Here is a 17,744-nt window from a genome sequence, read left to right on the forward strand (position 1 = left end):
TCAAGAGAAAAGATGCAGAATGAAGATTAGGAAGGTAAAAGGGTGTTTTACAAACATGCCTAAATGATTAAAAAAACAAACAAACCACAAACACTAAAAGAGAAGCAGCAATATTAATTCACATGCCATACCAAATGACTTTAGTCACTGTTAAAGAGCACTGAGAGAAGTAATCTAACGAAATCAAAAACTGAACTGACACCACATACTGCATATAAATGCACTAACAGCATGCTTTTAGGGTAATGTAAATCAAGATGCAGTCTGATTCTACTACCAGTAGTTTACTAAATCTCCAATTCCTAAAGAAAGTTTCATCCGTGTCTCTAAGAGACAAGCAGTAAAAACTGCAGCGTGTGAGTCACCATCCTAGGTTCATCAGCTATTTCAAGCATGAAAGAATAACCTGTGGCAAAAACATTAACTGAACTTTTCAGCCATTGCATAGACCATCTCTTTTATCCTGCATACTGGTAGTTTTAGGACTCCTTAAAAATCCTTAATGAAGCTGTAGTGGAGCCTTTTTTGCATATTCTGCCAGTTGTGCTGGACAAAGCAGACTGATCAAAGCTATGATCCTGTTTCTTTCTCCTCTGTACTCAGTTTGTACAAGAATGTTTTGACTGCAATGAGAGACTGACAGAATTCTTGAAGAATGTTGTTAATTAACGAATTGGCAAAAGAGACTTGTTGCTTTGCATGCTTACAGAAGTAGAGCAAATCTGATTCTCCTTTCCCATCTCTGAAAAAAATATAATTTACTCATATTTTAGTAATCAAAGTGGAAACTTAATAATTAATTTCAGTGCTCCCTAGTTTGAGAAGGTGGGTTTCATTTATATATGTGTATATATATTCATATTTTGTTCACTGGCCTACCAAGGCCAAGATTACTGTATCAAAGGAATTCATATCAATGGGAATTTCGTATCTACATCTGAATGAGAATTTGCAGTTTAGGGTCTAATCCCAATTCTGTTAAATGACAGGATTCATATGACTGCAATGGAGATTAGATCAGGCCCAGTGTGCTAACACCACTATACTATCTGTGAAGTGTGGACAGCCTTGCAAGATCGTTATGAGGACAACAAAATGAAACAGACTGTATGATGACTGGCTAAATTACACTTTATTATTATAATTATTTATTATAAATTAACCTCTGATTAAAATAAGACCATTAAATAGCTATCTGAATTTTCAGTTGCACTATCTGTAAGATTTAAGGAGCAGAATCTGTTGATACAAATTATGAGGTTGTAACTATTGTTCTCAGCATTTATTTTACACACCAGAACTCCTCTAGATTAATTAAACAAAATAAAAAGAAGGAAATAGAAGAGTTTTGACGTGCCGAATAACATTCCCAATTCAATGCCCTTTGCCAAACATATACAAGAGTGTTCACCCAGAGCTGAACAATTTATATAATTCCAAGAAAAAGGAGTACAGTATTGAGTACAATTTGCTCTTACAACTCCCCAAATTATGAATAGCACATCTCTTCCTAAGGAAGTTTAGTGTGACAAAGCAAAGGCAGGTTATCTGTCCTTCCGTGGATTTGATAGTCAAATGATCATTTAGCAAGTATGAAGTCTGAAATCTATAATGTGAATTAGAACAGTGCATGATCAGAACAGTGTCTAATTGTAGAATGTAAGGAATAAAACACAGATAAAGTGTTTTGTGGGCATAATTAGGAGCAAAGACAGACCATTGCAAGCTGTGTTAGGGACAAAGAAAAATTCAGATAGTGGTAACAAAGAAGAAATGTGTATCAGGGTTTAAAAGAAATTTGTAAACAAATATATTTTCCCAAACATGCTTGAATGTAGAGTGGCTGTTCCTGTAGTTAATGAACAATCTAGTTTGTGCATGCTTGAGTGACTGACAGTTGCATAACAGCAAACTCTATATGACAACCATGCATAACTTCAGCAACACACAAACATTTTCTTGCTGCCTGAACTAATGAGCCATTTAGTTGGATAAATCAGGTTATTCAATAGATGTTTCAAGCAGCTAATAGGCCCGATCCTGCTGCTGCTCCTTATTCAAACTGGTACTCAAGGAGAATTAAATTCTATATCCACCGAGTGAATAATAAAAGAAAGAGTGAGATTTCACACATGAAGTCGCTGCAAGATAAAGACACTATGTAATTAAAATAAATAAATAAATAATCATACTGTGAAGTATTTGCTTTTTGCTTTTAGAGAAGAAAATACTTGATCTGAGAACAGATTTTGAGACAACTACAAACTCCATAGTTCTAATACTGATTCTTCTTGCTTTTTTTCTATGGCCTTGGGCTTCAATGTTTCTATTTAGAAAAATAAAAACTCATAGTTTATGAGTTTTTTGATAAGATTACTATATTTCAAAAAAGCATTTTGGTAAAGTTAGATATTAACTACACAGACTTTGAAATAAGTAAGGTAGCTCTATGAGTAAGTGAAAATCCAAAATAAAAGTTAGGAAGCAAAAATCCAGGTTTTTATAAGGTAGGCGTTTTGCTTGAAAGCAAAGCAAGAAAAGTTGTTTACAGGAAAAATACTTAAAACTACTAAATGAGGTATCTTAAACTGATCATCACTTTCCAGGATAGGATTGTGAATTATTTCATAAAACAGAAAAACATTTAATACAAATGGTTAAAAAATAAATTTAGTCTGATCAGTGTGCATTCTTGAATGCGTTTGGTGACTAATTGATGAGGCCTAGTTTTATAAAATATAGGGAAATTCTGCAATCAGACCACAGGATGTGCAGTTTAATTATGTTGGTGTGCATTTCTATTTGTTTCTAATGTAGAGGATCTATTGGTAAAATGAATGCCCATTTTGTGGTCTGTTATGCAGAAAATGTTTAATCCAGTGTTTGATTTACTCTGTTAAATCTTCTTTATTGAATGTGCTTATTCATCCATGCAGAATTGGGTATGCTGCTTTCTGTTACTATGACATTGCAATTAAATAGCTAAAGAGAAAAACATGGCAAGACATTTTCTCAAGGTCCGTGAAATTCTCATAAAAATTATTCATACTTACATATTTTACTTTTACGTTTGCTGATATTAAAAATGGAAGGCGCAGGAAAATATTGCTGTGTTTTGTGGGCTGACAAACCTTGCAGTTAAATATCCTGAATAATCCATTTTGTCAAATAAATAGTACTAAGAAGAATTTCTGGTCCAGTGGATAATGATTGTCATCATGAAATAGGATCGTACTGATTGCATCTTATGAATGAAGCTAACAGGAATTCACAGAACCAAACAACAGCATTGTGGTGGAATAAATACTTAAGAGCTTGAGAAACAGTAAGACATTGACAGTGAAATAACTCAGTTCTAGTGCAGTCCTAGAATTACACTAAACAATAAAAAAGGTTTTCACAATGAAATTATATTTTCATGAGTGTTCCTTCTCAGTAAGGAAAGGATGTGAAAGGAGAATTTGTCGTATCTGAACTAACCAATGTAGTGATGCTTTGTTCTTCGACTCCAGACATCGAGGTCGGGATGATACAACACTGCAAGAGTTCTGGGGCTAAATAATTTGTAACAGGTTAAAAGGTAGACGTAGCAGCCCCGTTAACAGACTTGGACTACAGAAGCTGCAAAATGGATTTTTTTTTAACATTTGTGTGGGACAGTTGAAAGCAGAAATATAAGGAATGTAAGTTTTGATCTTACTGCTTTCACATCTGAATCCATAACTACTAATTTCCTCTGTTATATAATTCTTAGCATTGTAATCCGGTACCGATGTTTAAATCCGTATGTATATATATTATGTATATATATTTGTTCTTCTGTTGTTGAAACGTACTGCTGGAACGTTTTCGGTCCTGTCCTGTGGGGTACGTCTGGCAGTACCACAGGGGGCGGGGGGCTCTGGTTTCCATTAGCCGCTTTATGCCGTTCTCCCTATTCTTTCCCTACACAAACAAGGAGCTTGTAATAAGGTGTTAACAGGCTGCTAGCTGGTTTATTGTTATTATTGATTTAAGGTGCTAAGACTTGAATATAATCATACACAGTGAATAATAATAAGAGATTAGTTTAAACCCATGGAAGTCATTAAATGCAAAATTAAAACTTTCTAGAAATTTCTAGCGGGCTGACATAGCTATTCCATGCAAGGTCAATCTGCTTACATTGTTCATCTACATGTGGGTTTTTTAAGTATGTCTTTTTATTTTTGGTATTGTGTGTCACAGAATACTCCTGTGTCCTTTGCCCTGATCTCCCTATCTTCCCAAGGGGAAGGAAGAGGGAAAGCAACACCGAACGCCTCAGAGGGAAAGAAAAAAGTTAATGTTAATCGATGGGCTGAGGAAAACGGTGAGGCTTCCGAATGCACCAGAGACCAGGGTACAGCCCAACGTGTAACGTGGCTGTTACTTAACAGGGAACGCCCGGGGCCGGGTGCCACACACACCGCGTTACGAGGCCTGCCAGACCCGGCAGGACTACAGCCACCGGCTGTCCCCGCGCGCCGCAGCCGGAAGTCCCCGCTGGCGGCGGCCTCCGCTTCCCGCCGCGGCGGGCACGTGAGGGTGCCGCTCCCAAGATGGCGGACAACCTGCCGGCAGAGTTTGACGTGGTGGTGGTGGGCACCGGTACGGGCCGGGCGCGGCGGGGCCGGGCCGGGCAGGGGCAGCCGGGGGGTGCCCGGGGGGGGCGCTCGGGGCCGGCCGCCCTCCTGCCGGGAGCGGCGTCCTGCCGGCCTGGGGGCAGGGGTTCCGTGCGCTGACAGCGGCTCTGAGGGGCTGAGCTGGGCGTTGCGGGGCGAGGTGGGCTATGTGCTGTGCTCTGTGTCGTGCCTCATTACACGAGGACTAAATTCTCTAAAGTTTTCTGTAATCTCTACGTTTGCCTACAAATAACCCCAAAAGTCCCCTTTTTGGGTACTTCTTGTTAAAGCGTATTACTCAATATCCAATAGACCGTAAGGTTGCCTCACGGCGCCTGTCAGGCGTGGCTGTGACCTCTCTGAAGCTGCACACGCCTTGTGTACACTGTGCGAGATACCCCGTTGCAGAGCGTCGTGATGGCCATCTTCAGCGTCTCACCGAAACATTCCACAACGTTGTAACTACAGTCAAAATATAACATCAAAATAAATTTTTAAATCATAACTGCAGATTAAGAGATCCCCTCTGTGTTCTTACTCCTGTTCTATGGAGTGGTAGCCTTAGTAACGAACCTCATGTTTTCCTCTGTGTTCAGATTTGTGAATGGTATGAGTGTAAGACAAGAATAGTAAAGAATGAGTGGCTAAAACGCCAAACCAGAAGGGTGAAATACTGAAAATTGCCTATCTTCTGTGATTTAGGATGGTGTTTTGGTGTTTATTGCCGTGAAAAAGATATCTGTGTAATGATGTAGGAATTTAAAGGAAACTCAGAGCTTCATAAAATTGGTATTGATGTTGGCTTTGTTAGGTATGCCAGCTACTGAGGAAACCAGAAGGTGAGTAGTAATAGTGGGAGAAGCTGTCCAGCTACTAAGCAAGCTAGTGCAGGTGGTGTATCTTCGATAAAACTATAATTTACCTAAATAACATTTCATCTTTCATGAGTCCTATGGAAAAGTAAAAACCCGCTGCCACACTTTTCTTCTGGAGACTTAATAATTTTTGTTCAAAGTAGAGCGTAGTCCCGTTCGCTCTGGCAGCCCTGGTGCTGAGGGGCCGCGCAGTGCAGGTGGGCTGAGTGGCTCCGGCAGCAGCACCCGTGGCCGTGTGCTGACGTTCACGTCCCCCGTTGTGGTTGCGTTGTGTGACACTGCGATAGCGGGCTGCTTCTGGGGCAGGCGGCTGGCAGTAGCGTGTTGTGGCGGCAGCGTGTCGCAGACAGACAGGATCGCGCGCTCCTAGCCCTGTGCTTCTCAGCGTTCACCTGAGGCAAAGTCACTTCTGGCTGAGCTTCGCGGCACCACGTCAGCAGCACGTCGCTGCCCATCCGGTGAGATCTTCCCTGCTGTGGGAATCCCTTGTCGCATCAGAGCTCTGATGCTGGGGGAGAAAATCCTTTGAGCTAAATTCTTCCTCGGAAGTGTTGCCGTATTTGGTGGTGCTGCTGAGGATTTGTGTTAGAGGATGCCTTTTTCAGACGTTTGCCCACCCGTAGGAGTACTGCTAGAACTAATAGGAAGATTTTCAGAATTTTACATTTCAGGAATTATTTTGACTTTTCTTGGCATTTCTTTTCACTAAAGACATATGTAAACGATGTCCAGCAGTGCCGATTGTCTGTATTAAATTACCCATATGGGATGTGAGTCAAAGTAGAACTTCCATCTTCTAGGAAATGATTTCTGAAGGAATAGCTTAAAGTTCTCAGCGCTCTCTTTTTGAATGCTCTAGCCAGTGCTGAGTGTACACGTGGATATTTAATTGTGACACTGTAATAATTGTAATGCTGGTGTTAAGTGCACAGTAGTAATTGCATTCTTTTCTGCATGCGTGGCCTTTGTCTGGTTTTATAATTTGTGCGTTTGTTAATTTTAGTAATTAGATTGAGTGGTATTATTGGATTTGAATTTGTTTTTATTTCAGGGTCATTTAACTGTTTCCTTGGAGTGAAACCAGGAACCTCACACTGAATTTTTGTCATCAGTGGTGCATTTAATGCTTAGGTTCAATTACTTTATCAATATTTCTATGGTAAAAGCAAATTCACTTATTGAAGAGACTACTTTAACTCAGAGAGAGCATTGCCTTGCACAGCCAACTGTAGAACAAGCTGGATGTGCAGTACAGAAATACCCTGGTGGGTTCAGTAGCAAAATTTCATTCCTATGGTGGAATTTATATCCGTAGTTCTTAAGAAAATTGGATTATCACATGGCATGAACTGGCGGGCACGGATCTTGAGGTTTTCCATGACAACACAACATGAGAATTAAAGCTGTTATGACCTTCTTTTATTCTGCCCCCGCCCATTTTTTGTAGTGTTGATTTTTTTTTTTTTACTTCATTTTATTCTTTTCTCCTCATTAAGGCTCTTATATCCCAATTTCCCTATTTTCTGATTATATGATTATAGCATTCTGCTCAAGCTATCCAATAACCACATAGAAATGGCTTCATTGGGTGACTTTCTGCCAAAGCAGATACAGCATCATCAATCCTCAAAGTAGTTCTGGTATTTTGGAAATTTATATTCAGTGATTTTTATTTATCTTAAGGCCTGTACCGTCTAGTTTTGGACAGCTGATGCTCTAAGTGCTTGCTTGAGGACTTCTGGCTGGACAATAGTCGTGTTCGTTACTGCCAACCCTTTGTGGGGCCAACTTTTACATTAGAGCAGGCATAGTAAGGGTACGTCTCAGAGGAGGATATGTCACGAGTTGTTCGATAAGTATGTTAAAAAAACATCCATTTGAGAGAATGACACAGTTCTAGAAGTCAGCGGCAGGGGTTTTATGTTTAAACAATTGTCAAAAAGGAAAACTCATAGGCAGAACATTGAGCACTGTCGAAATCATGCCAGAAATCAGTGTAAATGCTAAGATTTGCAACATGGCTGCTGCAAACAGCCATAACTGAAATATTTATTTAAGTGGTATGGATGGGGATGCAGGGTCACCCTTACCTTTGAATTTCCTCAGTTTTGGATTCTTTCAGATTGGATTATATTCAGTCGTAACTTCTTAAACTTGTCTCTGATACCGCAGGAGGCCTGTATTAACTGCTGCTGAAGTTATAAAATAAAAGGTATTACTCTTTAAGAGGCAGGTGTATTCACAAGTTTGCCAGTAATTCTAATTTTTTTTTCCTAAAAAGGAGTTATTCTTTATAAAAGCAGTCACAGTAAATTTTCTAGTTCTATGCAATTTTCTTTCCGTTCTGGTTTTCAGTGGTTATAAATAACACATGAAATGACTTTCAAGGTAGAAAGCAGGAATCCATTTTGAAATATTCTATAAAATAAAGAGTGATTTATGGTTTCATATGATTTTGGCTGAAAGCACTCGGGCTTTGCCAGGTCATCAAAGTCCTGTCGGGCGAATCTATTATTTATTGTTCGATATGCTGGGAGTGGTGTAAGTACTTTGTGTTTATCTTATGTAAGTATAGTGTTAGGAAAAATCACTTCCAGATACTAAGACAATTTTAAAAGTACATCATGAAAAACTAACCTAAATACTACTGTGTGGGTGATGAAGTTAGCATTGGAGAATGATTTAAAAAATAAACTTTGGAAAAGTGAATTATTGCTAATGCTTTTATGGATGCAGGGTATTTTTAGGATGTGACCAAAATGTTTTCTAACATGTTCTGGGTTGGTATTTTGGTTATTTTACTGTATGTATGCACACAGTCTTTATTTCACATCAGCACCTACTTAGAGTTGTGCAACAGAAACTAAAAGGAAAGCCAGCTGAAGATGGATGGTTTTAATGCCCGTGGTCATTGTGGACTAATACAGTGGCACAGACTTGTAATGTTAATGTTTCTGAGGAGGAAATAGGCCCGTTTTATTATTATTGTTTGCGAATAAGTCGTTACCTGTCCGTGTAAGTGTCAAACAAAATGAACACTGGCGTAGTGTTCTCATTTCCGCTTCTTTTTTTTTTCTTTAAACATACCTTTATCTTCCTACTGACTTCTTTTAATCTGACTAAAATTGATTTTTTTTTTCTGGCATGCTTTCTGTTCTGAATATTCTTGTAGAGCAGAGCTGCTATGACAGCCTTCCAGCCTTCTCAGAGGCTTGGACTCCCACTGAAATCTCAAATGGGATTCTTTCCCAGATACTGTGAAACGTCCCTTGCTGCTCTTGTAAGAAAATTCATTATTTTGTGAATATTTTACTGTCCTTTTCAGCCTGTAACTTTTTCAGATTTTGCAGATTATATTGCTGATCTTACAAAAGTAAGAATCATGAGTAATCAAAAAGAATCAGAAGTAATCGAGAACCGTTTTTTCTGTCTCCAACAGCAAATATCATTCTCCTGGTTAAATTATCAGCTTTGTGACTACTCTCCAGTCCAAGAACCTAGGTTTTTCAAGGCACTGGTGCACTGGGGTTGCCTTGAAACCAACCAAAGCATTTTGTAATAGTCTTTGTTGGTACACAGGTAACTATATGGAATTGCTAATTTAGGAAAATAAACTTTTCACTTTTCAAGTTGCCTTTTATGAAAAGTTCAAAAGTGTCGGTATACAGAGAAAGGAGAGTAGGCTTTCTTCCTGCAGGGAGGTAGAAAAGGAAGTGAAAGATCAAGGTGTTAGAAGACTAGAATAAAAACAGAAGTTTTAACATGTGTCTTACTATGCTCATCTCTTAATGTATGTGCTTTTTTATATATATATTTTTAATCCACTGCTTTTGGCTGTAAACTAAAGGTTAGACTCAGCTGTAGTGTCTGCTATAAAATCTACTTACAATTTAATACAACTTTACTTTTTTCTGTAAGAGACAAGTCTTCGGGGTTTCGCCTGCGTTCTTTGATACTGCCCCTCGCAGCGTCCTCCTGGCCAAACGTCCAGCTGGGAGATGAGCAGGCTCGCGGCACGCTGGGCGATGAGCAGCAGGGCTCCGAGGGGTGCAGTGGACGGTACAGCTGGCCGGCAGCTGGGCGCCAGCCGTGTCTCCCCGGCCTCGGTGCTAGGGCCAGTCCCGCCTACGACGTTTATCAGTGATCTGAGGGCAGGAGTGCAGCGCATCCTCAGCACGTTTGCGATCCCAGGAGGTGCTGTTGTTGGGTTCAGGGATCTTGGGAGGCTCCTTCCAAGTGAACTGTTCTACTTCTTTCTTAATAGATTTGGGTTAAGGGGAGTATGTATATATCCTGATGTGCTTATCTATATCATAATTGCTTGTATCAAAGTACACAGATTTGATATTTCTTCAAAAATTATCCTTCTGTTGGAAGTAAACCTCTAATTGTGAAAAACAAAGCTGCTGTTCCGTTCAAGTAAACAGTTTGTCGCCTTGCAGTAAGCTGTTTTCACCTGTAGTTCAAAAACTGGTCTGCCAAATTGCATAGTGGTTTTTTAATCTATTACCTTGATTGTGTTTCTTAGACATCCCATGATAGAGTGTAGAATAAGAAACTTTTTACTTGAGGCTCCTTACTCGACCAGTTATCATTGCTTATTTGTCTTAGTGGGCTGTCATTTCTGTGACATTACTATATGCTGAGATGAAAAAACATTTTCTGATATTATTCTGCAATATGGACATACAATAAAATTAATCAAAACTATTATTAATTTCAATAGGCTACCTTTAACTTTAAAAAATGTTACATGCAATGAGTAACTTAACTTTGCCAGAAAATTTAAAAGTTCCGTTTAAAACATTGCATGAAAATTCAGTGAGCTTCTTCACAATCAGCCGCTCGTCTCTTAGCAGTTCACATACAAACAGAATTTATTGCAGTTGGTCAGCTGTCTGACTCAAGAAGATTGTTTTGAAATTGTCTCTGTCCCAGCATTTTGAATATATTTCCCTTCAACGTTTGATATTATGAAACAGCCACTTGTGATTTATTTAGTAGATACAGTGAAGCAAATTAAACATTTAAACCTTTTCAAAAGGAAGCTTGTGTAATTCTGTAAAAGCTTACCAGCTGGATGACTGGAAAAAAGTTTTCAATAAAAAACTCCGGAACTGAGATGCTTCCACGTATATGCAGCTGTTCCGTTTATAAACTGCTTGGGGCAGTGAATTTATCCATTTGAAGTCACTTGAAGACACAGTGCTTCTCTGCAGTGTTATGTAGAGCTGCTAATCCTAAGAGACAAATGTGTAATCCTGAAAATTAGATTTTGATTACACAGAGGTGAATTATTACTTCCAGTTTATTTTGTAGAGTTTTTAAAATCAACTGGCTTTTAAAACTGAAGAAAGGAGCTTTCTAGTTCAGCAGTCATTTCTAGTTTTTATGTTGCTGTGTCGAAGTCAAAAATAGAATTGATATCATAACTGTATGTGCAGCTAGTTCTCCATTTTGTATTTACTTACAAAACATATCATTCATGAAAATGAAAGTATAGCTGAGTTTGTTCCATAGACAAGGTCCAAAAACTTGTAATAGAGACTATCTTGATCAGAGGTTGCAGGAATCAAGTGGATGTAGGCTTCAAGGTCAGCTTGCAACAGCCACATCTGTAAGATTTATTGAGATTAATCTGCCTCTGAGGTATCCAAGAAGGTTATACTTGACATCGTGGTTAGACAGCTGGCAGTGAAAACTAGTGCTGTGAAAAGTGGACTTTATTCTTCATCATAAGCTTGTCATGAGCCTAGTGTTTATACTGTCTGCTTTCTGGATTGCTTTATTCTGGTGCTGCAACTGCTTCTGACAGTCCTGCAATCTCTTGCAGCAGTTTTCAGCGCATCATGCAAATACCTGGAGAACGAGAGAAATTTGTAGGACCAACTTCAGTTATGCGTGCTGAAGCGAGCTGTGTTACTGTGCTTGTCAGTTAATCAGAGCCAGCTTGTTGCAGTTCTGGCTGCTTGCATTTTTTTCCCAGTGTCCTTCCAACAAGATGGAAGAAGTCCAAGCACGGAAGGGCAAGTATGTAGTCAGCAGTCAGCTCAGACCAGTGCAAGGAAGGCTTAGAAGTTGGTTTGGTTTGATTTTGCATTTGTATTTCAGTGAGGCAGCGTCACTGACCCATGTGAATGTATCGCCGTCTGGATAGGTGTTGAGAGGTACCTATGGAGTTCTACCTGTCAGAACACACTAGTGACACAGAGAGGTCACTGATGACTAAAATCCCTAATTTTTTTTTTACTTATTTTTGTATCTGTCTGCAGATGTAATGTCCTGCTTTAGTGAAATCTGAAAACATTGTTTCCTTGAGAAAGCTGGAGGGGCTAACTTCCCTACTGCTGCGGCTGAGAAATGGGGGGGAGTAAGTGGAGAGAGAAGGCAATGACATTAAGAAATGATGATGTAGATTTCAACTGGTACTAAGCAGTTGTCCTTCAGGAAGGAAAACTCTGTTTTTCCTGGTGAGAAAAATGCAGCACAGGACTGTTTAACAAATATTAAATGAGTCACAGGACTGTTTATGCAAATATTTCAAGTGTAATCATTCTAAAATATGAAACGGCCAGGAAGCACTGGATGTCTTTATGCATCTTGATAACAAGCACTGCTATTTCTGTATTGATTCTGCCTGAAATATGAAGAACGTCTGAGTCAGCATATTAAATTTATACTCTAAAGAGTTGTGTGGACTCCTTATTCCTCCAGGTAAGTCCCTCTTATGCTGCCAGATGTTTATGTATCAAATACTGAGGTCTGGATCTGTTGCTGCTTGCTTGTCGTTGGATCATGCAGTTACTCTTCAGACTTCTTATGTCATGCTAATACCGCCAGAAAGCTAAGAATTACTGGGATTTGGAACCTTATTTGAGAAAGTATTGTTTTGTAATAGCCCTTTTCATTTCAGGTAAAATAAAATGAAATGTGTGCTGTGTTTCACAGTAACTAATATGCCTAGTAGCATAGTAGGAAAGGACTGGTTACTATTAATTATACATGAGGGCAGAGTTCTCTGACCCAGTAATTTGATTACTGATTTGATTGCAGTACAATCTTCTTCTTTTTTTTTTTTTAATCTAAAAGGAAATGTAGGTTCTCGTTTAGATCTTGGTGCGTTTTGATGCAAATTGTTGGATGCAAATCATTACTCAGCTATCTGTTCAAAAACATTAGACATCATGAGCGACACAGGTATTAACACCATGTCCTTCATCCCTTAAGCTAGCAAAACCAGAAGCTGACTGTTCCCCAAGAGGGATGAATGGCAGGAAGTGTTAAAAGTAGTCTCGTATGAGGAAAACCAGCTCAGAGATACCCAGCTTTATTTACTCACTAAGCATAAGTGAAACTTGAGAATCGTTGCTAGGGATATAGCCTTTTTCCTGCAGTCACTTGAATCTTGTAGTGAACTGTTACATTAAAACCGAGCTGGGAACAAGAGATTTGGAGTTTGCTCTGCCCTGTAGCTTGGGCATTTCAAAATTTGAATGTAATTCAGCTTAAAGTTCTTGGAGAGTCAAAGTGCAGAAGAGGAAACCATTTCCAGATGAGAACAATTATTTTTCCGTTACTGAATAACCTGAACGGAGCCTATTTTGCTCAGCCATGTGAGCATCCTGTCGAAGACAGTTCGGCTTCATGTGCCGTAAAGAAACAAATCTCTGCCATTTCTCTGAGGAGGCTTTCCCAAGAGTAGTTATTTTTTCTTAAGTAGAGAGGGGCTGTGTGTAACTGTGCTGTAGTGGTCTGTTTACCAGAGCCTTCTTCCTGGGAAAGAGCTTTTGTGAAGTAACCATCATACAGTCCTGACCGCGTGGAGCAGGAACTTGCGTTTCACAGAGCTCCCTGATTTCTGTGGAGCTTTATTTCTGTTAGAGAATAGGATTCAGAAACTGGTGCCCAAGGCACAGTCTGAACTTCTTTGGTTTACTGAGGTTTTGTCACTTAAGAATAAATGGTGTCTTGCTCCGTCACGTTGTTCTAAGAGCCTCTCCAAAAGCTAAAATGCATGGGCTTTGCCTTTCCTACACTTTCTCATTCTGTTGCCAGTGGGTACTCAGGAGGCCCCAGTATCTTAGAAGCAAAGTGTTGGTGAAGAAAATTGATGCCAGCTTTCAAGAGCAAGGAAGCTAATTCAGGGAACAATTTCATCCAAGGTTAATGGAAGAACAGACCTCCAACACAGTATCAATTGGATCAAGCTTAAAGCAATCAGTTATGCCCTAGTAGCTATAACTCCAGTCCTGGTCAGCCAGGCAGCACTTGGTGATGTTTTACAACACTTTCTCAGTGGCTTTTATCAATAAGGAAGGAGAAACAAGTTTTTCAGTTCCATTGAGTAATATTCTCTGTGCCCAAATGAGGGGAGGAAAACCTTTTCAGAAGCTACAAACAAAACACTAGTAGTGGATTCTGTTCCAGGTAGTTAACAGATGGAGAGAAATGAAACGTGTAATCTGTGTATATGTAGAAATGCTTTGGGAGGGCGGCTGAATGTAGAGGTGCTTTTCCATAATACGGCTTTGTGCGTGGAGGGGCTTGTGACAGTCCTGAAGCGTGTGCTACAGCTAAATGTTTTCTTCTTGTCTGTTTGTTCAGAATAGTCTGTATACTGAATTCTTAATTTAAAAAACTCGTTATCAAGGCATTTCATAGGTCTCTTCAATTATTGATGTAGGTTCTCTTCACCCAAATGTTAGGTAGGCTTATTGTTCGTACTCCTGTCAGAAATGACGTGTGCTGTTTAAGTAGAGCGTAGCATAAGCACCTGGTGCCATGCAGGTTATATTGGGAGTAGCTTGTAATGCTGGAAGTGTCTTCAGTTCCGTGGTTAATCTGTATATTCAGAGTTTGTAAAGTGAATCTGTGTTGTCAAAGGATGTTGTGTTCAAAATATAAGATACAGGTGATAATCTGAATGTGCTGATTTCGAAATCTTGGTGTTGCGTTTAGCGCTTCAGGCTTCCTAAAGTGGCGTAGGTATCAAATAGCGTATGCTGCAGGTATTGCTTCTGAAACGGGGCCGTCGGAGCAGCTCGTGATGCGTCACTGCAAGTGCATTGGTTCAGAGTAGCAAAACCGCATCCCACCATTTTGAAGTGACTGATACCTGTCAGACTTTTACGTTGTAAAGTGAATGTCCCAGGAACCGATGCAGCTCACCTGTTTGTTCCTCTTTCTTCCTCCAGAGCTTAATTCCACGAGAAGACTTGCTGTGGAAGATCAGCAATGCAAACTGTTGTTATTTTTGTCAGTTTTGTCAGTTCAGAAAGTGTTTTTTTTCTGTTGTTTAAAATCCATCAGAATAGTGTTAAAAATAGAAAATTTTAGGGAAATTATAGCCATTTTCCTGGTAACTTTGCCTTGCCTGTCTTAAACATCCTTCTTGGTGTTGGTGCAAGCATTGGTACTTCTGCACAGAGCGTTGTCGTGGCACAGGTCTGTTGAAATCCAGCCATTTACTTTACATGGCAGGAGGGCCAGGAGTGGCCAAAGATCAGGGGTAGGGACGTGAACTTTTTATTTGGATGGTCGTGATTGCCTTTGCTGGCTTAAAGAGTTTGTGACACTGTGGTCTCGTCTGTCTAAGTCCTGCTAGATGTTTTCTAGACCGCTTTTCAGGTTCTAGAATCAATAAAGACTAGCTCAACCATTTGCAGTGGTTTAAACCTGTGAGGGTGTTAAATTGTTCATTGCACTTAAGTCTAACAGCTTCTTACTCCAGAGAGCAGTAAGAACAGTCCGTTAACATATTGCATAGTGTATTTTAAATGAATCGTCAGATTGGCAGCATGCTGACCATTCATTCTTCGGTGAAGGCACTAGTCTTTTTTTCTGGAGAGAGGGACGACTGCAGGCCTGAAATTCTCGCCAAGATGTTGTTCGGCACGCAGCTAGCCAAAGTTGTTTGTGCCCTGCCACACCTGCTGTTCCCACTTGCAGTTCTGCCTCGCATCACTTGTACTAGTACAGCTGCTTCGGGAGCTGCCCTGTAAATCAGATCATTTCTTCCACTTATTTTTAATCTCATTCCCTTAATTGAATACGTACCGTAAGTGTCTCCTAATACTAGTCCTGTAGAATGTTAATCACTTTTACTGAATTACCTGTTTAAACAGCCAATAGATCATTTAAAAAGAGGTTTTAGATAGGGAGCTATACTTCTTTGAATCTAGCTATAAGTCCAAGTTATCTAACTGCATCTAAATATCTAGTGAAGGGGAATAGAAGTTAGAAAACAGTCTAGTTTATTTATTAAACGTCCAGTTTAACCACCACACCATGTCATTCCAGGTGGGCATTGCTAGTGGAAAAATATCATTAGATATTTTCTTTATTTTGCTACTTTTCTAAATATAGTGAAAACAGATTTTCTAGAGCGTAACTGCGTGACACGGGAGACTTTGATAGAGATAGCCCTTTAAGGATGTCCGTCTGACACTCACTCTGTCCCTAACATTACCCCTTTGAAATGTGAAGTGAAAGTACGCCTGCGCTGTCCGTTGAGCTTTTCTGTTTACACTCAAGTCTTGGTCTGCATGCAGAATTTTGGGTGTGCTCCTTGGCGCTCTCTCTTACGGAGCAAACCAATCAGTTCCATCTCGGACAAAGTGCAAGTATAATTCTGAGACCTGTTCACACTAGGTATGTTTGCCAACAGGCAGTACGGAGGAGAAAGCACCTTGCAGGACACCAGCTACCTTTAAACATTAAACAGTTGTTTAATGCCTTAATAGCATCTTTATACCCTCACACCCTCCAGTGGGGAACAAACCGGGGCATGCAACATCTACCATAAGCTTAGTAATTTAAAAACACTATTTTAACGGGTTATGACACAGTCATCGCATTGTCAGGCACTTTGAAGTGAACAAAAGTACACAAAATGCCCTCAGATAATACAAGTCCATATCAAAGGGGACACAATTACATTAAACTTTAGGTATCGTTATGCTGGCAGGTGCTCAATCTGCTTATGGCAACAAGACATCTGGAGATGAAGTTGGTAACAAGCTTTAACTCTGAGGTAGTAGTGTTTGTAAGTGATATGTGCCTACTATTATTAAAAATAAAAAGGAAAAATTAAAATTTGCGTTCAGTAGGGTGATGTTAATAGGCAAGATGTTAATGATCACAGAAGTGTTCATTATTTTAGTTGCATAAGAGTATTAAAAAAATTCAGTGACTCACTAAATTATTTTTGAATTGCCTGTTGCTGACTAATTTATACTTTTATCTCATTTTTTAATGTATCTTAACATACTAAGATCTAAAAATTGCATGTGTCGTTTCAGGTTTGCCTGAGTCTATTATTGCAGCAGCATGTGCCAGAAGTGGCCAGAGAGTTCTTCATGTTGATTCGTAAGTTACTCCAATAGTTTTCCTTTTTAAGAGTTAAACTGGTTAGAAGTGTATCTGTGTCTAGGTCAGTGTGTCCTTCAGGACTTGTATTTTGTGTTCACCTGGTGTTAAAATTATTAAAAAATAAAAAAAATAACGTTAAACTTCAGATAAGCTGTGGTAAATATTTGTGCATGCGACCAAAGTGGATAATCTGGTAAAGTTTGACCTGAAGTGGAAAAAAAATCTTACACATTTAACTGTAAAATCATAACTCTATTAATAACCAGTAAAAGCCTGGTACTTCTTCTCTAGCAGGTTCCTGCTGGATTTCAGCAGAGAGTGACAGGTAGCTTTGAGGTGGTGGTAGCAGCAAGTGAGCTCAGATGCTCTCACTGTTAGTTGTTTGCCAAAAATGACAAGGTTGTCAGAGTGTTCCATTTTTATGTCATTCTTGAAAGAACTCAAGACTTTCCACTAAACTTCCTGTAACATGCACCTACGTACCCAGCATCCAGGTTTGGAGGCTTTTCCTATGGATGGTATGCATGTTTTCAGTTTTCCTTGTGTTTCACACCAAGAGCTTCTCCTCTTCATTTTCTCTAAACCGTATTGGTTCAAGATTAAACTTCTGTAATCTCTTTTGCCTACAGCCCTTGAAAGGACCTAGGAATTTATTGTACATTTATTTCTGATTTCAACTCATACATAAGCTCAAAATTTGTAAGGTTAGCTCACTATATTGGTTGCATAAAATGCCAATTTGCAATTGCTCACTTGGCTGTTAATCTGTCCACAGCCTCTGGCTTCCTGTCGTGGACTGGAGTGAGGACAGGTGATGCACTTCAGAGTCAGTAGTTTTTACCCAAAGGAAGGAGTT

At 39.5% G+C, this 17,744-nt stretch overlaps 1 protein-coding gene across 1 annotated transcript in view; it reads left to right on the forward strand.

Annotated features, from left to right (window-relative positions):
- Positions 1-4,519: 4,519 nt before the first annotated feature.
- CHM (CHM Rab escort protein) overlaps positions 4,520-17,744 on the forward strand; it is a 63,443-nt gene continuing 50,218 nt past the window's right edge. The window contains exons 1-2 of the mRNA XM_035541159.2: positions 4,520-4,629; positions 16,819-16,885. Of these exons, the coding sequence (XP_035397052.1) occupies positions 4,581-4,629; positions 16,819-16,885 (116 nt within the window). The 5' untranslated portion in view covers positions 4,520-4,580. The remainder of the gene's footprint in view (positions 4,630-16,818; positions 16,886-17,744) is intronic.

Source organism: Cygnus atratus, chromosome 13 (genome assembly GCF_013377495.2).
Source record: "Cygnus atratus isolate AKBS03 ecotype Queensland, Australia chromosome 13, CAtr_DNAZoo_HiC_assembly, whole genome shotgun sequence".
NCBI lineage: Eukaryota > Metazoa > Chordata > Aves > Anseriformes > Anatidae > Cygnus > Cygnus atratus.